The sequence below is a fragment of the Perognathus longimembris genome, chromosome 2, assembly GCF_023159225.1.
Source record: "Perognathus longimembris pacificus isolate PPM17 chromosome 2, ASM2315922v1, whole genome shotgun sequence".
In the NCBI taxonomy this organism is placed as follows: domain Eukaryota; kingdom Metazoa; phylum Chordata; class Mammalia; order Rodentia; family Heteromyidae; genus Perognathus; species Perognathus longimembris.
Window position 1 is genome coordinate 96,983,716 of NC_063162.1, and position 24,022 is coordinate 97,007,737.

Consider the following 24,022-nt stretch of genomic DNA (forward strand, 5'->3'; position numbering starts at 1 on the left):
TTCCACAGAGAAGCAGGGTAATGTTGACAAAATTCTCAATTTCTTATTTCCCTTCTGATTTCCTTCTTAATGATTTTCTTTACACAGTGAAACACATGCATGTTCCAATGCTGAGATGATTAAAATTCAATATCAACTCCTCTTTCTGTATATTTAAATTCCAGAAGACCTTCCTAAGCATGAGAAATATGCATAACAAGAGGTTATGCATAACTAACAAGAGGTTAGTTATCGTTATCTACCAAAGGAGTACTAGCATACTATATACATTCTTATAATTACCCTGATTTCAATACTAACTGCTCCTATATAAATTTTATATATTTTATTCAAAGCCAGGCACTGGTGGCTCATGCCTGCACTCCTAGCTAGTCAGGAGGCTAAGATCTGAGGACCATGGTTCAAGGCCAACCCAGGCAGAAAAGCCCCCATGAGACGCTTATCTCCAATTAATCATCAGAAAACTGGAAGTGGCACTGTGGCTCAAAGTGGTAGAGCACTAGCCTTGAGCAAAAAAGAGCTCATAACAGTGCCCAGGCCCTGAGTTCAAGTCCCATGACCGACAAATTTTTTTAATTGTTTATCTTTTCCAATATTGCCACCTAACTTTAAGGAAAACTGATAAACAAATAAAATAGATTTCTGGTTCCAGGTATTTCAAAATTGTCTTAATTATCCCAACATTTATCAACAATGAGTTAGAGTGTTTAGCACTATATAAACATAAAAGCTCTGCCTGCCTCCAAGAACCTTGAGGTAGTATGAATAAGATATAAACTTTAATTGACAGACTACTTTAGGAAAGTAAACTTTTATTCTTTGCCTAAATAGGCTTTAATAAAACACCTGTAGGAGTATTAAGATCTGAACTAGTCAGCTCCAGGCTTTACTTACAAAATGCCCAATGTACAAAATGTACAATGGCACACACCTGGCATGTCATGCCAAGTAGATGGAAGTCTAAATATGGGAGGAGTAGGATCTAGACTGACCTGGGCATAAATGTGAGGCCCTGTTCCCCAAATAAAGTGAAAAGGGATGGTCATGTGATTCAAGAAGGAGAGTGGCAAGAATTTTTCTATTGGAAAATGCTTGGGAGGATAATCTAGACTACATGCTAAGTAGCATTGATAAGTGGCAGGTAGCAATGAGCCACGGGCAATGTAAAAAGAACCAAAAATGGAGAATAGGATCACAGGGCCTCTGAGAGAAAGCATTGTAATGAAGCTTTTGCACCTGACCAAATAGCTAGCCATCAAGACCATCAGCTATCCCAAGACCAATTCAACTATTCCACCTGAGTATTAAGGCCAGGCTTCATTCCAGCCTAAGGTGTGACAACAAATAGTGCTAAAACAGCAAATCTTTAACTTGCCTATCCAGGCCAGTAAAACTATGCCCTGAATGCCAAATATAATTCAGTAAACCTCTCCCACTCTTAAAACAATGACTGCCCTCTTGGTCCAAGTTCCTGAGAAAGAAATGAATGCTCCTGAGTGAGCCATCTCTCCTGGAGTCACTTCACGGCCATCTTGGAATCCAGAAAGATCATGTTCCAGGCATCAATGATTTCAAATTATAACAAGGCATCCCCTGACCAATAGAGGGACAGACCACCCAGCTCTACCTTTGACCACCTCTCAACCTGCCTGTATTGGGGGACTATTTTAACTATGCCTACCTTTTCACCTCCTGCCCCCCAATTCCCTATTATTATTTTACCCAAGGCTAATGTCTCTACGTCAGAGGATGGCTGAAGATGATTGAATGTGCCATCTCATAATCTCTCTTCTCTGCTGTATTTCTTAACTAATACACTCACTTCTCTCTTACTATGTTCAAGGACCAAGGTTGATGAGCAGTACTGACTTTCCAGTAACAATAGCAAAGAGCCTAAACTATGGACTTAGAACTAAGAAGGCTTCTACCCATGGAGGCAGTCAGACCACAGACTGGAGCTAGAGGCCCGGGTTTGTTCTTTCCTACCCCTGCTTTCTAGTGCATTCTTATCTCCTTAACCTGACAGTACAATAAGCCAAGCCTTTATTGACAACTAACCTCAGTGCTCCACAAACACTCATTAGCCCAGACACAATATGGTATTCTAATTTGCCCTCAACTCTTTTGTCATCCAGAATCTGAAACAACATAAAACTTTCCAGCGAGCCCTACAGCTGTTTCTATAAAAGCAAGAAGCCAAATGACTCAGTCCTATGGCATCTGCCTGTGATCCCTGGTGGTACTTTTACTGTTCATATTGTCTCGGACATTCACAGTGATGATAAATAGACTTTGCAAGTTCACTAGACTGAAAAGTCTTTCTGGATTAGTAAAATTTATTTTTGACCATATTTTCAAGCAACTTGCACTAAAATTCGGAACCTGGGGGCTAGGAAGGTATTTCCTTTTCTTTAACATTTATTGGTTATTTTTAACACGAAAAGACAGACCACAGAAATGCTTTACAGAGTTTATGTGCAATTTTTCATAATAAATATGTGTGTGGTGAAGGAAAAACAAGCTTAAAGTAAGAGGTGACTTTAGTATTTTCCCACCTAACATTACTTTCACACTTAGGTCAGGGGTTATAAAAGTGCTAAAGACATAGACAAGAGAGCAACCACACATCCTGTGTCCCCTGTGACAGGCAAAGGTGTTAAAAGATAAATTGATTTTTTTTAAATCCTAGGGATAAAACCATACTTTTTTCATTTTGTTTTTGTTAGCATGGGGTTTCCCTAACATAAGCTATATTTAAATTGAATAAAAATAATTCAATCAACAGAGAAGTAACAGATCTCGAATTAAGAATATTTTTTAATAGTTTATTTAACAAAGACACAGTAAAGAATGTTCAGGAGGAAAACGGTTGATTTTAAGATCATTTTCTTTAAAACTCTGAAAAATTATTTTTCAGTATTCAGTGTTGTGCACCTTAAGGAAGTTACAAAGACATGCTTCATACATTCAATATCAAATAGTAATAGCAAGTGGGATATTTAACTGACGGAAAAATCCTTCCTTTCAACGATTTAGACTTCAAAGATGTAGACTTTTCACATTTTTAAAGGTAAATGAGTTGTCCTCGCACTAGCACTGTATCTCATCTGAATACCCTGGATACTGTATATACTGGTATTAGAACTAGGGAAGGGAAAGGGAATATCAAAATAGAGAGACAGAGGATAAAAAGACAAACGACTTCAAAAGCAATACTTATAAAACCATTTGGTATAAACCAACCGAACAACTCATGGGGGGAGAGGGAAGGGGGGAGTGGGGATTGGAGGAGATGAGGGTAGCGAATGTACATGAAATGTACCCACTGCCATATTATGAAACTGTAACCCCTCTGTATATCACTTTGACAGTAAATAAGTAATTATTCAGAAAAAATGGTAAATGATTTTAGAAGATCTTCATTATAAATGAATTACTTAAAAGGTCAGATGTAAAAGATATTTCAAGAGGTTTAAATCTGTACACTCCTCCAGGAATAACCTTACGAACAGAAGTGACATTTTATAATCTTTGTATACGCATGTGTGTGGGGGGGGAGCATTTTTACTAGGGACTAATGCTCTACCACTTGAGGAGCCACAGTTCCACTTCTAGCTTTTTTCTGGTTAATTGGAGATAAGAGTCTCATAGATATTCCTGATTGGGTTGGCTTCAAACCACAATCCTTAGATCTCCGGCTCCTAAGAAGCTAGGTTTACAGGTATGAGCCACCAGCATCCAACTGCCTAGCTAGGTGTGTCTTTTTTTTTTTATCTTTTTTTTAATCTAAATTTTATTGTAAAGGTGATGTACAGAGGGGTACAATTACTTAAGTCAGATAGTGTTAGCCCCTCCCTACATTTTTTAATCTTAAACAAAGGAACTATGTGATGGCCCACTTCTGAAGTTCATGGACCTCTCATAAGAGGAACATCCTTAATACATAAAATAAGATACAAGCCAGGCACTGATGGCTCACACTGTAATCCCAGCTAATCAGGAGACTGAGAGCTAAGGATCATGGTTTGAAATGAGCCATGGCAGGAAAGTCTGTGAGACTATTATCTCTAATAAACTACTGAAAAAAAGTTAGAAGTAGAGCACTTGCCTTGAGCAAAAGAAGTCCAGAGATGGTGCCCAGACCCAGAGTCCAAGCCCCACAAGCAACAACAACAAACTATTACAATAAAAAATAATTATACTAGAATACAAATTAGCTAAAACTATTTTTAATAAATATGATAAATATGAGCTTCTCCATTAACGCATAAAATAGTCATTAAACTGCAGATCTAGTAGCTGTCATAATTTCTGAGTAGTGATGAACTTAAATGACATTTTTGAAGCTATACACAATAAGTACATTGTGACCTGAAAAGTCACAATTGCCTTTCTCAATTGCATTGACAATTAGAGGAAATACCACATTTTAGTTAAGAGGTTAGTGAAAATGAAGTTGTAATTTTCCCAACCAAGTTTGTGACTTTCAGAAGTTCTATCCTTCAATTAAAAGCATGGAATAAGTTTAGAAGTCAAACTAGTTAGTCATAAGTGCACAATTAATTCACTAAACCACATACCCTACAAAGGAACAACAAAGCAGCATTTTCAACAACAAAGAAAAGCTCACTGAAAGGAAACATCTGGATGAAAATTCATCTCAGTTCATCATGTAAATATGAGTGACAGATGTCAAATATATTGCAGTGTAGATATTGAATGTACTCAACAGAAGAGCAATAGGCGTTTTCTAGAAATTTAAAAACTCAAAACAATAAGTCCCTGAAACACCACACAGGCAGGACATCTTTAATAATTCAAGTTTAATGATGTGTTTTTACACTTTGTCCCTCCACATTTGCATTTTCTTAGTTTAGCAGTACTAAATAATGTTTTGCTGGTTCAATTTCCATTTCAGATCATTAAATGAAACCTATATGCAAGGTCTCCACATGTAGACACACACAGCTAAATCCCTGGACTTCGCCTTGCAGAACAGCCAGCTAGGGAAAATGGTGACTAACCACAGCTGCTGTCTAAGAGATAAGATGGAATCTCCTATCATGAGAACCTTAAGGGACCCCAGAAGGGCGATTTTATCTAAATTTCATTTTACAAATGAGGAACCAGTGAGAAATTAAGAAATTTACTGTGCACCCTGGTTAACCCTGGAAAAGCAAATATGAGATCTAAGAGGTAAAGGAACCCTTTCCTCTCTCTTCCTGGCTATGTGTCTTTCAAAGTGCAATAGGGCAGGGGCTGGGGATATAGCCTAGTGGCAAGAGTGCCTGCCTCGGATACATGAGGCCCTAGGTTCGATTCCCCAGCACCACATATACAGAAACCCGCCAGAAGCGGCGCTGTGGCTCAAGTGGCAGAGTGCTAGCCTTGAGCGGGAAGAAGCCAGGGACAGTGCTCAGGCCCTGAGTCCAAGGCCCACGACTGGCCAAAAAAAAAAAAAAAAAAAAAAAACAAAGTGCAATAGGGCAGACTCTTATTCACAGCTTCACTTCCTGAGGTTTGTTACCTGGTATACCCCAATCTGAAAATATTAAGTGTGTCTTATATTTTGAGAGAGAGCACAGTCATATAACTTTCATTAACATACAGTTGTTCTGGTTGCTCTCCTTTACTAGTAGTTTATTGTTAATTTCTTCCTGGAAGTCATGAATTTATTTTACTTTATCAAAAATAAAGTACAAAACTATATATATGCTCATCACTACTATTATATAGAGAGTTTGATACTATCTGTAGTTTTGGGCAATCTGTGAGAACCCTTATCCCTATGGATAAGGAGATGGGGTAGACATAATGCTGTTATAACCTGCAGTTTCAAACCACGAGAAATACATCTGGTAGATTTTTGCTTTCAAACCGGCAAATAACAAGACTTCAGTGGTTAGTCACATCTCTAAAAAGGCCCTGAGAAAATATTCTTGGATAAAAAATTCGTTTTGAATAGTTGTTTTTTCAAACACTAATTTGTTCCGGGTTAATTCCAACTTTTGAAAATTTAGTACAACTTTTGAATTTAGTTTTACTTTAAATGACTTTTTCTGATTATTAAAAACAATATAGTATGGACCTATGCATAGCAGTACATGCCTATAATTCCAGCTACTAAGGAGGATTGTGATTTCAAGCAGGAAACAAAAACCAAGAGACCTTAACAGAAAAATAACTAAAGCAAAATGACTGGGGCTGGGCTTCAAATAGTAGAGCACTGGCCTAGCTAGTGCAATGTCCTAATTTCAAACTCTAATAACATCAAAACAAGGAAGGGAAGGGAAAGGAAGAGAAGAGAAGGGAAAGGAAGGATATATCTTCATTAAACTAAAATTTAAAAATACAAGGAAAGAAAGAAAAGAAACTAACTAGCAACCATCTCCTTGGAGTCAGAGGAAATACTGAAAATATTTCAAACATTTCAAAATCATTTTTTCCAGATGTATTTGCACTCTGAATAACTATATGCATGTATACTTACACTTAAGATAATGTAAATTTTAATGTAAAATGTTAGTTTAATAATTAATATTACTTATGTTATTAGCATTAACAATTGAGATGAACAATTATTAACATTAACAATGTTAATTTTGCAATTAACATTATGTAATAACGTTATTTTCATGTACGTTTTTGATTGTGTAAATTTTATATCCTGCCTTTCATGATGCTATTAGTATTTCTCTCTTTGAATTAAAATTTCTAAATATCCTTTATGTAAAAGTTTATGTTTGTAGCAGAGCACCAGTGGCTCATGCCCATAATCTTAGCTACTTAGGAGGCTGAGATCTCAGGATTGCCACTCCAAGTCAGCCCAAGCAGTAAAGTCCGTGAGACTTTTATCTCCAATTAACCACCAAAAAGCCAGAAGTGGAGCTGTGGCTCAAGTGAGAGAGTGTGAGCTGTGAGCAAAAAAGCTTAGTGACAGTGTCCAAGCCCTGAGTTCAGCCCCAAAACTCTATTAGGTTATTGCAGAAATAAAGCCTAAAGATAATCAATTAGATGATCCCATATATAATCTTTAACAGTATCATATAATTTTCTAATGTATCATGAAATTAATTGAATAAATTGCTTTAAATCAAACATATGAATATATATTTACAAGACCAGAGGACAGAGATGTGATTCCAGTAGTAGAATACCTGTTTAGCAAGCTTGAGGTCCTGAGTTCAGTCCCCAGTACTGTCCTCATAAATCCATATATTTACAAGACAATCTTTAGAAAAACTAAAATACAAGTGGTGAAAATAGCTAAATTCATAATATCCGAAAAAATAAGGTTCAAAGAAATTGGGCCTATAGATAATAAATGCAGGAGATTTAAAAAAGTTGTTTCAGTAATAAATCCTGAAAGTGTTCTGTAAGGTCAGGAGGAATATAGTATTTGATTCACATATTTAGTGCCTGACATGCTGCACGTGTTCATTATATATTTGTTGGGTGAATAAATAGAAATAAATTTGCTAACATATAGCAAGGCATCTGGGTATGATTATGCCCTTCGACCAATACTCTTTCTTAAGGAAATATGTTCAATATGTACTCTAAGGTAAGGACTATAGTTTTCTTAAAAAGGAAAAATTGGCCAGGATTGAGTATACAAGATTAGTAGAATGGTTAAATAAATAATGTAGTTCTACAGATACAGACATTTAACTCCACAGTAATTTAAAAACCATAGTAAATTCCTAAGTATTTTCTCTATTAAAGTTATTACCTTTATTAAAATATATAAAATATGGATGCATTTAATACATTACTATAATACTTTATTTCATTATTTTAATGAAATAGTTTTAATTTTTAAATTGAAGAAAACCTTTCTAATTTGAAGAAACCCATTTTGAAAGGCAATTTATTTGCTTATTCATTCCTTCAAATCAACACATATAACTTGCGTATATTTGTCATGTACAATCAAATGTCAAGAAGCCTATGTAAATACAAACTATTATCTTCTTTCCAAAACATATTCTTGTATTCAACCAGAATTAGTCTTTTGTTTGTCCTCAAACGAGATTACCCATCTATTTGTCCTTAAACAGTTAGCAGAGTCAAGATTCCATTTGATAATCATGCAGATGGACAGATAAAACAGGCATGCCTTTTTGGTTTTCTTAGTACCATGATTTAATCTCTCTCTATCTCTCTGTTTCTCTCTGTTTCTCTCTCTTCCTCTCTCTCTCTCTCTCTCTCTCACACACACACACACACTGTCTCAAAGCGGTAACCCTTCAATAAACAATACCTCTATAAGCTCCGATGGCTCACTTCCTTCTTCCACCACAATGAGTTGGGATCGTCCTTTTCGTTCATTGTCCCTAATACCAATGGCAACCTGGCTTGCTTTCAGACGTTCATATTTATTGCACGAGGAACCACACCACTGGTAAATTTCCTAAAAAAAAGAAGACAGACCTTTTGACTTCAAATGAATGTGGAAGACATTCAGGCTTAATGTAGTGCACATTTGAGTTTATTAGAAAACATGCAAACAGTTATGAAAAAGAACATTAAAATTAGCTACTATTGAGGCATATATGAATGAATGTATTTAAATTATATCTCATTCTGCCTCCTATAAGATGGGTTAGAAAACATTTTAATGAAAAATACAAAAAGAGCTCTCAGTAGTCTTCATATAGTATATAACTTACTAGATACAACTTATGGAAGTAAGTTAATACAGATTATTGAAGTCTAGCATATTTAAGAAAGATACTTAAAGTCTGTTATAGTATTACGTTTTCTGTTTTATTTATTTACTCATTGTTACTACTTTTCTTTTTTTTAGCAGGACTCAGGTTCTGAACACAGAGCTTTAAAATTGTTAGGCAGGCATTTTACCACCTGAGCCAAGTCTGTAGCTGTTTTTTGCTTTGGCAATTTTAAAAGAAATGACCTAGCTTTTTTTTTCCAGGCCTGGTAGGACAGTGATCTTCCTATGTATACCTACTACTATAAATAGGATGACAGGCTTGTGACACCACACTTTAACCGTTTCTGTTGAGATGGAATCTCCTGAACTGTTTTGCCCATACTGGCGTGGAACTACAATCTTCTTAATCTCAATCTCTTGAGTAAGATTACAGATATGAGCCACCAGGGCCTGGCAAAGGTAAAAATCAATATAACATGTTTTTGAACCAGTCCTGGGGCTTGAAAGCAAGAGCCTGGGTTCTGTCCCTGAGTCTTCCTGTGCTTAAGGCTAGCACTGTATCACTTGAGCCACAGTGCCACTTCCTTCTTTTTTTTCTGAGTAGTTTATTGGAGATAAGAGTCTCACTAGGGGCTGGGGATATGGCCTAGTGGCAAGAGTGCTTGCCTCACATACATGAAGCCCTGGGTTCAATTCCCCAGCACCACGTATACAGAAAATGGCCAAAAGTAGCTCTGTGGCTCAAGTGGCAGAGTGCTAGCCTTGAGCAAAAAGAAGCCAGGGACAGTTATCAGGCCCTGAGTCCAAGGCCCAGGACTGGCAAAAACAAAACAAAATAGAGTCTCACTAGCTTTACTGCCTGGCTTGGCTTCAAACTGTAATCCTCAGATCTCAGCTTCCTGATTAGCTAGGATTACAGATATGAGCCACCAGTATTCAGCTTGATATAACACTTTTGTAAAGCAGTCTGTTCATTAATTCATTCAAATCCACATGTTTTTTGTTTTGTTTTTTTTTTTTTGGCCAGTCCTGGGCCTTGGACTCAGGGCCTGAGCACTGTCCCTGGCTTCTTCCCGCTCAAGGCTGCACTCTGCCACTTGAGCCACAGCGCCACTTCTGGCCGTTTTCTGTATATGTGGTGCTGGGGAATCGAACCTAGGGCCTCGTGTATCCGAGGCAGGCACTCTTGCCACTAGGCTATATCCCCAGCCCCTCAAATCCACATGTTTTGACATATACAGTATATATGTATATACATTGTGTATATATATGTATATACTAACTAAGGTAACTAGAATAACTTTTATGAAGAGTATTAAAAAAATTTAAGGTCTTTTACCCAGGAATATCACTGTGGAGAACACATTTTAATAAGTAGTAGAAAGAATCACATGTACACATATTTCTGTTGCTGCATGACTATGTTAGTAAGGCAAAAGAAATACATGAATTGCTCAATAATAGGAAAACAGTTATATACATGATGATACATAGAATAATTCTTTTTTTTTTTTTTTTTTGGCCAGTCCTGGGCCTTGGACTCAGGGCCTGAGCACTGTCCCTGGCTTCTTCCCGCTCAAAGCTAGCACTCTGCCACTTGAGCCACAGCGCCGCTTCTGGCCATTTTCTGTATGTGTGGTGCTGGGGAATCGAACCTAGGGCAGGCACTCTTGCCACTAGGCTATATCCCCAGCCCATAGAATAATTCTTAATAGTAAAATTACATTTAACATAGAAATACAGAAAAATAAAAATAACAGTCTGATATGTTATAAACATGGCACTCCATCTTTAGCAGTCTGATATGTTATGAAGATGTTAATGGTACCCCAAATGGGTAAAATATGAGGATGGCATTAACCTCCAAAAGCTTTTCTTGAGGATAGTCTAGCACTGGATCAAGCAATTAAGTGTGCTTCAAGCACCAGGAATTTCTAGGAGTTTTTCCTACAGAAAGATTCAAGCATGGCTACAACAAAGAAACCAAACTAAAGAAGTGCCCACTAACAGAAAGATAGCTGATTAAATATTGCATGGAAACTTTCAGATTCCTCCTCAGGCAAAAAAAAAAAAAATTGGGGGAAATATTTTAACACCGATGTAAAGAATTATTAAAAATATGCCATCAAGGCTGGGGATATAGCCTAGTGGCAAGAGTGCCTGCCTCGGATACACGAGGCCCTAGGTTCGATTCCCCAGCACCACATATGCAGAAAACGGCCAGAAGCGGCGCTGTGGCTCAAGTGGCAGAGTGCTAGCTTTGAGCGGGAAGAAGCCAGGGACAGTGCTCAAGCCCTGAGTCCAAGGCCCAGGACTGGCCAAAATATATATATATATATATATATATATATATATATATATATATATGCCATCAAGAATAAAATGAAGTCACAGAATGGCATAGTTATATTTAAGTGGAAATAAAAAAGTGCGTTTGCAGAAAAAAATCAAAGATACATAACTTTAACAGATATAGGGACATGACTATTCAGACATAACATTTCCACAATGTCACATTCATTTTGTAGGCAATTATAAGGCAGATGCTTGGATTACAGAAATGAACAAAAGACAAATAGCTAGGATAGACTGACACATAGATAACCTTGAGATTCAACACTGGAGATGTGGCTACCAGAGTGATTAATTGAGAGGGCTGTCACTTTCTGAGAACATGACAATTCTTTTTTAAAAAAAGAACAAACATGTTAGTAACAATAAAACTGAAAAGCTGACTTTTCTCTGGTTTCAAGGTATTTTCAATCCCAAATTATTTCTTCATTCAAAAATAATTTGTTGTGTGTCTAAAAATGGGGCAGGCTCTCTTGTGGGTCCCTGGTGCACACCTTCAAGCAATGCAGGTTTGCAACTGTCTCTCTGACCTTCTCCTTACTTAGTGACCTTCTCCTTCTCCTTAGTCCTCTTTAAGAATAGAATGTACATTTTAGGAATTCAAATGTTCACAAGAAATAAAATTAAAAAGACTATGCCTTGTAGTCACTTTCTTAGTAGATTGTGATTTAATTACTCAATATGGTCAAGGTGTATTCCTATATCTAAGAGATTAGTGAATTTCTATTATTTCTTTTATAACTTCTCTTCTACATCTTGGCATTGGAATGTGAATCTCCTATGTGCAGGGCATTTCCTTAAATACCATGCCAACGTCCACAGTTACAAAATGTGAAAATAAATGATTTACAAGGTTAGCCAAGTGTTAGGCACTAAGCACTAAAGTCAGTGGAGTAGGAAGGTGATTTTTTTTTTAATATGCAGAGAGTGAGCCCTACCCTTAGGAACACTCAGGTGTGTTCTGGGTAACTGATTATTGAAAACTCTCCAAGGGATCCAAGCATTCAACCAGCATTAGAATCACAGCTGGTCATATCACCCTCGGGAGCACATGGCAGGTCTTAGCTTTCCTGACCCTACTTGATAATATTTTGCAAATTATTCTTTTCTAGCACGTATAAGAAAGAAAACTTCTAATAGTGATGTTTCACATTAAAGGAAAATAAAGAATAGATTAGAAGCTAGCGCTTTGGGTTTCTCATGTATTATCAACTTTCACGACTGACATACTCTACATTTATATAATCATCTAACAGGTGTTTATGGTCTCATTACCTTAGTTGTATAAGTGATTTCTCATCTACTTCAAAGAGACTATATAAAATCACATGAAACTTTATTAGCATCTCTAAAATATTATGGGAGCTTAGTAAAATGTGTTTAAGATGTTTGATAATTATAATTTTGTAACATTATTATTTATGATAAAAACTCATATTGGTCTATGGATTCCAAACTATTCTTATTACTTTGTTCTGGAAATCTTTCTGTTCAGATCAATTCACAACTGGATTCAATTATAGAAAATAGTCCTCACCATTGCTCAGAGACCACAGATTCTACTTTTAATACAATAGTATATGTATTTACATTAAGCAATACTTATAGGAAGACAAAACTTTGAAAAGTGAAGACTTTCTTTAAACTCAGAGATGACTAAATCACAACAACTGTCAGGCAAAACTTCTAATTTAGTATAAAAATGAATGATTTGTGTTATGCTTACTATCTTAATATTTCCATTTCACTTTGTGCTAGACGTTAATTCAGATTAGAAACACAATAAAAATTGAATCTATAGCTATAAATAATATTGTCTGAAGAGTCACATTAGTTAAAATACCTCCATTTAACCTAATTAACTTCCTATGCAAATACCTTATTCAATGGTGGTAGTAGCACATTCCAACTTGCCTTAAAAGGTCTAAGCCAAATTTAGGAATTCATTAAATTTAAATAGTTTATATTCTACTCTGTGGGGATGATGTATTTAGAACATCTCCTTTTAACAGAGCTGTACTGTGTTGAAATAAGTGTGCACAGTAAGTACTACTAATAAACTTTACTGTCCAACACTTACTCTATTCAAAGGTAGTTGCTTTGGGTTACTTTAACCACTCACTGAACAGGGAAACTCTGTATTCAATTGGCATCAGGATTGAAAAAGCTCTCTCCTCTAATTCAACTTACTCTGTTATTCAGAGGAAGTAGGCTTTAAATAGAAATCCTACATTGAGCTAAAATGAAAAGTCTGAATTAATATGACAGGTTAGTATTCTGCATTATAACAAAAATGTTGCTATAATCTCAATTATTTTATTCATAATAGTTTCATAAGATTTAGCTGGAAAATCTTTCCTCTATTTGAATTAATTGTACTAGACATTGAACGTTGTAAAGCAAACAAGACTATAGAGGCAACTATTTTGCCTTCTATGATCCTAAGTCACTTAGCAACTCAAATACTTCATGTCATATTTCTTTGGGAAAGAGATATAAAAATAACTTCCTGAAAATATGGAAGTACCATATCCATTTAATTTAGAATAAAGTTCACTTAACTTCTGGCAAAACACTTTGCCTATACATACCCTCTAACAGAAATTTGTGGATCCAGATTAGCTATTAAAGGAAAACAAAATTACTCTCCATAATTGGGAAAGGAAGAAAAGGCATAAAAGCAACCTGTAACTAGCAATTAGACCAGTCTAGCAGTATCAAGAAATAAAGGCTAGGGACTTACAATTACAGAAACAACCACATTGGAGGGGGGGATATCTACTGTTGGTCTAAAAAAACAGTGGTTTCTAGAATTTCCTTTGAACTCTGTGGCCAAAGTTAATAAGTAAAACATGAAAGTGCAGCAAAACATCATTTGGGGACAGGAAATAAAAGAAAAAAACAAAACAATGCCCAATGATGCCCTTGAAAAGAAGCAAGATTCCAGAAGCTGAGTTTGAGAGGGCACACAGAATAGCCCATGTGATGTTGACTCACAACTTGCATGAAGAATTCAACAGGGCTGAGCTACCCTCTGTCCCTTTTCTGTTATTTGTTCTAAGTCTAACATTTTCAAAGACCAGAATAGAAGCCCAGACTTCCTCCTTCTTATTTCTATTGGCCTAGTTTTTACTATGGTTTTCTTAGGTCTAACCAACCTAGTAAAGAAATGAACTAATATAATCCTTTTCCCTAAGCTTAAAAATTATCATGGCTTTTGAGATACTTCTAAGAGTTTATCTTTCCCACTTAAACACATGACTTATTTAGTATTTGGATAAAGAGATGTTTCTTTATATCATATTTTGCTTTTTCCTCAAAGCCAAGTTAATTCAATAGAAATCACACACGCGTGCACACACACACACACACACTCTTCTAAATAAAGGATGGAAATAAATGATGCAAAAGTGCAAGAAGGCTTGGTAGCCAGAAAAAAAGTAACTACATCAGAACATGGATAAAGCCATGATAACAGAGAGGAGACTCAAAAGGTATTTAGAAGGATAAGGCCTTTGTGACTGGCCGATAGTGCAGGGACAGGAAAGGGGAAACTATCTTGGACAATTCGATCTTGGCAACTGACAATGAAGCCATTTATTGGCATCAGGTAAACATCATTAGAAGGTTCTTTTCCTAGCACCAGTAGCAACAGGTGAAACTATGTTCTCTGTATTAGTCAAAGTGTCTAGCAAACCAAAGAATTTTACAATCATAACTAGATTCCTAAGAAAAGAGCCTCACTTTGGAATGAGAACAAATTTATCCAACTTTAGTCTTAAAACTAAGCAGTTTCAATCATAGCAGGGACAAAAATCTGAAAAGCCAACATAGTTTTGATGTAAAAGAAAACAATTTTGCTGTAGTAAAAGCTGGGCCTTTTGTTTTCATTTATTCATATTTTTTGGTGGGGAATGAGTAAGACTGCTGTCTAAAAAGTTGATTTTGTGAAACAATTCTAACTATATGTGTGTGTATATACATATATATTCTAACAAATCACATACATTAGCAGAATTTTACTTTTTTTTTTTTTTTTGCCAGTCCTGGGCCTTGGACTCAGGGCCTGAGCACTGTCCCTGGCTTCTTCCCGCTCAAGGCTAGCACTCTGCCACTTGAGCCACAGCGCCACTTCTGGCCATTTTCTGTATATGTGGTGCTGGGGAATCGAACCTAGGGCCTCGTGTATCCGAGGCAGGCACTCTTGCCACTAGGCTATATCCCCAGCCCCAGAATTTTACTTTTTAAAGACACTGCCAAACCTGTCTCAATTACAGTTCAACAAAGAAATACATTTTCAAATTAAAACAAAAAAGAAAGTTGGCTTTGGATCTGAAGGAACAGTCTTGGCCTTCTGCTCTACTGTATGTGGCAGGAACCACAAGACTATAAAATGATGTAAGACTGGTTTGCCTTCAAGTCCCAAAAGGAAAACAGAAGTAGATGAAGATAAGGAGGAACTTGAGCAAAAAAAGCAACAAATCCTTGAAAGGATCTCAGTACACCTCTCCAATTAATTTCTCATCGCCATGGTTTGGATAACTGCTCTCAGCCCATGTTATGAGGGTGGCAGAGTCTAAGAATTGTGCCCGGATGGAGGTTGCAGAGCACTGTGCCTTTGAAGAGGATTTTAAAATCCTAGGCCCCCACCCCCACCCCACTTGCTCTCTCCTTTTGGCTTTCCAGATGTCGGGAGGCAAGTGGCTACCTCCGCTCCCACCATGATGTACTGCCTCACACAGGCCCTAAAGCAACTGGGTCAACCAACCATGGTCTGAAACTGTACCAAAATAAATGTTTATGATTTTGCATTTGCTTTAGGGGGGTTGTTCACAGTCAGACAAAGCTGACTAACTTCATGAGTCACAGGGTCACCCATGAATCTGAGCACTCCAGCAGAAACCACTAGGGCAATGATTCATTCAGGCCAATAGGCACCAGAGTGGCCTACCACCCAGTGTGGCACAGTGAACTCAAAGTACCTAAAAGAGTGTGAGAGAGGCTAAAAGAGTCAGGAAAGGGTTTGCAGTTGGCATAAGAGAATAATACCAGAACACCAAAATGTGGCCAAGTATGTTCTTTAACAAATGTCAGAGAAAGAAGGACAAAGCACAAGCTTGAGAAGAAATGGAATGGCTGTGTTTCAGTGGACACTAAAGGTGAGTAAAGATAAGCCAGACCCGTTCTTTATCCCTAGCCTCTCCCTACTCCAAGCCACGTTATTACGTTATTACATATGCATGCCCAGCACCTAAAGAACAGAAAAGGGAAAGGGGGGAAGCAAGTGTAAATAGTTTAAATAGCTACTAAAATTCACCTTAAGTAAAATAAAAACTGGAGTTCATCATGCTAATCCAAACAAGGCAGATTTATAAACACAAATATAGCAGACATTCTCTCATTCACATAATTTACATTTGAAAGATGTTGGTAGAGTTAGGAGGCCAATGAGAGGAAAGAGGGGGACAAGAGAGAGTAATGAGAAGACAAATATGACCAAGGTTGTTATAGATACATGTACAAAAATGACACAATAAAACATTATTATACAAATTTAATATAACAAATTAACATATGCCAGTAAAATGATTTAAAAATTACTCTAATAGGGCAAAAATGCTTTTAGTTTTTTATCTCCTGCTGTGGATATAGGAACTTGAAACAGGTAGAGTTACAGATGGAAAAAAAAATCTCTTTTCTGGACACAGGACTGCATGAGACTATATGCTGCATAAGTAAACATTTGTTGACTGACTACAAGTTCTCATCTTTAAAACCAGGACCATTAAGTGACTGAGGCAAATAAATGACTGAAGGAGAAATGTGACAAATGTGGAGAAGCAAATCTCTGAATGGAGACAAGAAAGCTAGATATAGACCTGACACCACAGGTGTGAGACACAAGACAAGAGAAGCAGATAAGGAAGAGGTCAAGAAACAAATACAAAGGAAATATCTGAGCTGCATACTTCAGCAAGAGATGGTATTGCATGATAGATGAAGGTGTCATGGAAGAGGAAAGAACTGCAGGCAAAGGAAGCCATCCCCAAACCCAAGGACACTGGAAGAAACATGTCATTGACAGATAATAAGATGGTATCAATAGAGGGAAGGGCTGGGAAATATGGAAGTTACTTAGGAAACAAAATAATGGACTAGGGTAGTGATTAAGGGAAAGTGGAGATTGGGGGAGAAGCTACCAAGATGACTCCTGCTAGATTGGGCATTTGAGTGCTCAAGTGAACAGTAGTTCTCTTAACAAGATAAAGGCAGTAGAATGGAAAATGGTTTCAAAATAAGAGAGTTAAGCTAGGGAACTCATTTAAAAAATCTCCGTAATGAGATATCTTGGAGACAGTCTGAAATATTGACCTTGAGCTCAGACCAGAGGTCTGACTGTGAAATTGAGAGTTGCTCAGGAAGAGAAAATGAGTAAAGGGTGGAATCCTGTGACACACACACACACACACACACACACACACACACACACACACGTAAACAGATCATTCAAGGAAGAATGATAAAAACTGGTTTGAAGGGCAAGAAGATAAAAATAATAAGGTTACAGTGAAGGAGGGAGGCTGAAGACAGAAGCAGCCCTGAGTGGACAGGATGAAGGTATCTGCTGGAGGCAACTGATCACAACAGCAGAAAGCATTCCCAAGGAATGGGGGCAGTGAAAGTCAGGCACTGACTGAAAGTCAGGATGGCAGCTGGTAAATGAGAAAGTGAGGGCTGCTTTTTCAAAACAATTGAACAGGGCTGAGGATATGGCCTAGTGGCAAGAGTGCTTGCCTCTTATACATGAGGCCCTGGTTAATTTCCCCAGCACCACATATACAGAAAATGGCCAGAAGTGGCGCTGTGGCTCAAGTGGCAGAGTGCTAGCCTTGAGCAAAAAGAAGCCAGGGACAGTGCTCAGGCCCTGAGTCCAAGCCCCAGGACTGGCCAAAAGAAAGAAAAGAAAAGAAAACAATTGAACAATGGGGAAGGGGTAATAGCCAGGAAGGGGGGGGGGGGGGGGGGAGGAGCAAAGCTGAATAACTGACCCAACAAGTCAACCAGGAAACACAAACACAAAGTGCAGCATATCAGGATTAGTAACTGACCACAGGAATCTCTACTCCTGGGAGGCCTAATTCTCCACTCATGACTGACATGTAGTGCTAAGAGCTAAACTCAGGAGCTAAACTTTAAGAATACAGACTGTTGTTACATGATCATTTACATTTTGTAGTGACTGGTGCTTGGTTGTAGCATTTTAAGATGTGATTTTATTCATTGATTTGTTAATTTTTTCCAAGTTCTTCACATCTTTAAGAGCGGCAGGAAAATAATAACTCATACATTTTCTAACATTAAAATTTTTTTTCAAAATTGCTTTTCCAAAGATCCAGTAAACTACACAGAAGCAAGATCTAGCCATGTTCCATATTATTTTCTAATGACATACTAAAGTAACATATGTAAACCATTCTGTAAAAGTATTTTTAACTTTCTTCACTTTCTTTTTTTTCTGAATAATTATTTATTGTCAAAGTGATGTACAGAGGGGTTACAGTTTCATACACAAGACAGTGGGTACATTTCTTGTACAATTTGTTACCTCCTCCCTCATTTCCCCACTTCCTCCCTCCCCCTTTCCCTCTCCCCCATGAGTTGTTCAGTTGGTTTACACCAAGTAGTTTTCTAAGTATTGCTTTTAGAGACATTTGTCTTTTTATCCTTTGTCTCTCAATTTGATATTCCCTTTCCCTTCCCTAGTTCTATTACAGGTATGTACACTATCTAGGGTACTCAGATGAGATACAGTGATAGTGCGGGGACAACCACAGGCAGGGGATACAAGAGGATCATCAACAAAAAAAAGCTTTGGTTTCACATGGCATGTTGAAAATAATTACAATAGTGATTCTTCACTTTCATAATGATTAAAGTATGATTTCATGCCTTAGTTGTTAAACTTAGGAACTATTAGCAAATGTTTCCAGGAAATATGCTATATCATACTAATAATGATTATTGCTTATTATAACAGCTGACATAAAAAAAAAAACAGGGATTCAGAGTCTATCCATAACCTTAGGTTACATCCAGAACCTTTATTAGGGCAGCAACTTTAGATGTTTCACCTATATTTTTTAAATGTGGGTAATTAAACAAATTTCATTGGCTTTATTTTGTGCCCTCTAATGGTCTTTAAAAAAAGTACCTTTGTCTGCTATTAAAATATTTTAGTTTGCTGGCACTGGCAGCTCACACTTCTAATCCTAGCTCCACGCAAAGCTGAGAACTAAGGATCACAGTTCAAAGCCAGCCTAGGGAGGAAGTCCATGAGACTTTTAAAGTAATCAGCAAAAAAGTCAGAAGTAGAGCTGTGGCTTATGTGATAGAACACTAGGCTTGAGCCAAAAAGCTCAGGGACAGCACCAGGCTCTGAGTTCAACCTCAGGGCTTTGTGTACTAACACCCACTCCCTCCCCACTCAGGAGTGTTGAGAACTAAGGATCATGGTTCAAAGCCAGTCCAGGCAGGAAAGTCTATGAGATTCTTACCTCCAACTAACTATCAAAAAGCTGGAAGTAGAGTTATAGCTTAAGTGGTAGAGTGCTAGTCTTCAGCACAAAAGCGTTTGGATGGTGTCCAGGCCCTGAGTTCAAGCCTCCAGACCAGCACAATACAAAACAAAACAAAATACCAGTTCGTAGCACAAGCAGATCTTCTGAGTGTTGATTCAAGGGTACTTAAAAATTCAGGGCTTGATTCTCACCGCAGTATCCTTTTATAGATGTAGGAAACATCCATACTATAAGAAATTATACAGGGGGCGGGGAATATGGCCTAGTAGCAAGAGTATTTGCCTCATATGCATGAAGCCCTGGGTTTGAATACTCAGCACCACATATATAGAAAAGGCCACAAGTGGCGCTGTGGCTCAAGTGGCAGAGTGCTAGTCTTGAGCAAAAAGAAGCCAGGGACAGTACTCAGGCCCTGAATTCAAGCCCCAGGACTAGAGAAAGAAAGAAAGAAAGAAAGAAAGAAAGAAAGAAAGAAAGAAAGAAAGAAAGAAAGAAAGAAAGAAAGAAAGAAAGAAAGAAAGAAAGAAAGAAAGAAAGAAAGAAAGAAAGAAAGAAAGAAAGAAAGAAAGAAAGAAAGAAAGAAAGAAAGAGAGAGAGAGAGAGAGAGAAAGGAAAGAAAGAAAGAAAGAAAGAAAGAAAGAAAGAAAGAAAGAAAGAAAGAAAGAAAGAAAGAAAGAAAGAAGAAAGAAAGAAAGGAAGGAAGGAAGAAAGAAAGAAAGAAAGAAAGAAAAGAAAGAAAGAAAGAAATGAAACACAAGGGCCTTTGCAACAAGCTCATTCTAAATAAAGTCTGTGAGGAGACTTGGCTTCTTAAAGATGATTAGATCTACTACTTTCAGTACACTATCAGCCAAATTTGGCCCCATGAATTCTGAATTCAGCTGATTTCTGAACAGGCAACACAAAACATCTGCTACCCCATCCCATCTCATACAGACCAGTTCAGCCTTAGGCAATGAAAAGACTGACCTAGGCATGGAACAACCCAGATCCTCCCACATCAAGCCATTCACTCCACAGCTGTCCATATGAGTCACTTGCACACACCTACAGAGACTTTTGTTCCATTTCAATTCAGGAATGGCAACTGTCATTTCCCAGATGTGATCCTGGGTCTAATGAGTACCAATCACAGTCAGCTAAGACTAGAGGTGGCATCAGGAACCAGGGTCAAGATGTCAAAGAATGAGGAAGCCAAGGATGCAAACATTAATGATCTACCACTAGTCCAAGAGTTCATAGTCAGGAAGCAGAATTGGAAGCTATGCATAATATAACTGCACAGATGACTGCATTTGTATTGCAATTACATTATACAGGAAAAGATTTCAAGAGAGAAAACCTTAAAAGTAATGGCAGTGATGAGTTATCTTATTGGAAAGTCACCCACTTATGGAGTGGGCCTATGGATCTACCAATGAGATACCTACATTTATAGATAACAACTTTGTTTTATGTTGATAAAAGAAACTCATTTTAGCCAGGCGCCCATGGCTCGCGCCTGTAATCCTAGCTTCTAGGGAGGCTGAGATCTGAGGATTGTGGGTCACAGCCAGCCTGGGCAGAAAAAATCCGTGAGACTCATATCCAATTAACCACCAGAAAACCTGAAGTGGTACTGTGGCTCAAGTGATGGATTTCTAGCCTTGAGCTGAAGAGGAGAGTGGTCAGGCCCAGAATTCATGTCCCACAATCAACAAAAAAAAAAAAAAAAAGCCATTTTATTTGTAAAGACACTATAAATACAAAGGGCTTTAAAGTGAAAGTGGCAAAAATAAAATTGAGATGAACAGTATTGTGCATGGGCTCTGAGAGAGTGCTGCCAATTGTGTTTTGGAACTGTGTAGCTTAAGGATACTTGTGAGCATTTATTATCATTAAATATCTATGGTGTGAGGGACTGAAAGGGTAGGATAGTAGCTGTTCTGTGCCTAAATCTGAAAAGCAGGACTCAAATCTGGTTAGAAAAGTGGATACACTTTTAAAGTAGAAAAGGACTTATACATGAAATTTTTATTGCCTTGAGCATTAATATTATTGTGATCTCAGTTGTGCATACTAGTTGATGTGACCCTAAAGTTAGACTAGACATTAGTGGTAACAAAATACATATATACCCTAACTAACTTAGAGAAACGGATGGACCTTATATCTTGGAGTTATGCTGTTGTCAAATTAATATTGATTAATATTAATTAATAGTACTGACTGTGTAACTCCATTTTTAGATTCCATAGTCTGTCCCTCCCCTATGCATGTGGAATAAATTCCTTTGGCTCTGTCCACAACTTTATCCCAAATACTAACCAAAAGAATAGAATAAAAAATTAATTTTAAAATGAAAAAAAAAAGGGCTGGGGATATGGCCTAGTGGCAAGAGTGCCTGCCTCATATACATGAGGCCCTGGGTTCGATTCCCCAGCACCACATATACAGAAAATGGCCAGAAGTGGCGCTGTGGCTCAAGTGGCAGAGTGCTAGCCTTGAGCAAAAAGAAGCCAGGGACAGTGCTCAGGCCCTGAGTCCAAGCCCCAGGACTGGCCAAAAAAAAGAAAAAAAAATCCCAAAAGCTTAGAGGAGAATCAAAATCAGATATGCCTAAAATCCAATTCTGGTTTCACCACTTACTGTCTACGCAAAGTTGAGCAAGATCAAGCCCGCCTAGATATCATGCTAAATGAAACAAGGCAGGTCCCGTCAAGTCTCTGTATAATTCTTGGCTTACAAATGTTGATGCAAAGACATAATATGAATGAGGATCATGAGAAAGTAAGAGGAAGTTACACAAGCTCCATTTCCTTTCTTTTCCTTGCCACTTGATTTTTCAGTAGTAGGAAACAGGAAGTTCCCTTCATTTCTACATTGACATCTGACAATGTTTTGTTTTTTCTTGGGGGGGGGGCCAGTCCTGGGGCTTGGACTCAGGCCTGAGCACTGTCCCTGGCTTCTTTTTTTTTTGCTCAAGGCTAGCACTCTGCCACTTGAGCCACAGTGCCACTTCTGGCCGTTTTTTTTCTGTATATGTGGTGCTGGGGAATCGAACCCAGGGCTTCATGTATAGGAGGCAAGCACTCTAGCCACTAGGCCATATCCCCAGCCCCAGACATCTGACAATGTTTTGAAGACATAATTTAAAATTGCCTACTGGAGTCTAATACAAATCCTTATAATACTTCTTTGCCATGATGATAATAATTGAGAATTGTATCTGATATTAGAGGAGTCTGTCTTCCTGCAAGAAAATATAAGTCAATACAGTATACTGCTGCCCATTCCATTAAAGTGATAGTTGATATTTATACTTGTGCTTTTTTTTTTCTCAAATTTTTATTATCAAACTGACGTACAGAGAGGTTACAGTATCATACTACTTGTGCTTTTTTTTAACAACCCTAAGGTAACTGAAAACTATGAAATAGTGTGATACACACACATACACACCTTTGTTGTACACATGTTAAAAATATTCCCCCAATTTTTTCAGCCAACTTTTTAGACTCATCCTATTCCCATTTTAAACTCTAGAGCCTTTGATTGTTGAGGAATTCTATTTTACCCCAAACCACATTTTCTCACACACAATTATAAAGAAAAAAAAGGCAACTAGCGGAAGTTCTATTCAGAGTGAAGAGGAGATATGCTAAGAATTATTCAGTTTCTCTTCTATGGTAGGAAGACCTAAATCACTATTCTATTCAACTTACCAAAGAACATGGACACTTTGAAGTCTTGCTTTAATGTGTCATTTAAATACTTGCCAAAGACCTCTTTCAAAGCATGGAGAAATCATGATTCTCGCCAATGACACATCAATGTACATTTGACCCGATAGAAAAGCCATTGGCTTTCCTGTAGATGTCTTTGTGTGTCTACGGAACTTACAGTGCCAAGGTCTATGATGAAGCAGTCGCCCTTGTTGAAACTGTCCCAGCTGAGAGGAACCTCCGTGGCCCTGACCACTCTCCGTCCCTTCACGTGTAGGAGCCTCTTAGCTGATAGGTCATTGGTGATAACATGGTTCAGTCCAGATGCCACACCACCAGCCTGCTCAGTGGAAAGAAGCACAATCAGAAACAACACAAACAGAACTGGTGATGCTGCAAAGGAGACACAGCAAAGCGTACTATTACAAGTGTTTGTGCTAGAACAACCTGTGAGGCCAGCATAAAATAGCCACACAGAGTTAACTATGTGGAGAGAGGAAAGGTGGATGCGTGCACTCAGTACTATTCAGTGTATGTATATGAAAATGAAGGGCCTGGGAGAGGTGGGGAAAAACAATGGGAGAGGTGACATTGATCACGATACATTGTACTCTTAAATTGACATGTCAAATTGAAACCCTTTGTACAACTACTGAAAGATAATTTTTATAAACTTAAGTTACATATGGAGAGAATTCCTCCTGGGCAAATCA

General features: G+C 37.7%; 1 protein-coding gene across 1 annotated transcript in view; it reads right to left on the reverse strand.

Moving 5' to 3' along the window:
* Scin (scinderin) overlaps window positions 1-24,022 on the reverse strand; it is a 70,734-nt gene that overhangs the window by 35,889 nt on the left and 10,823 nt on the right. Inside the window, exons 3-4 of the mRNA XM_048339764.1 lie at window positions 23,488-23,649; window positions 8,264-8,413 (exon numbers count right to left, since the gene is read on the reverse strand). Coding sequence (XP_048195721.1) covers window positions 8,264-8,413; window positions 23,488-23,649 — 312 coding nt within the window. The remainder of the gene's footprint in view (window positions 1-8,263; window positions 8,414-23,487; window positions 23,650-24,022) is intronic.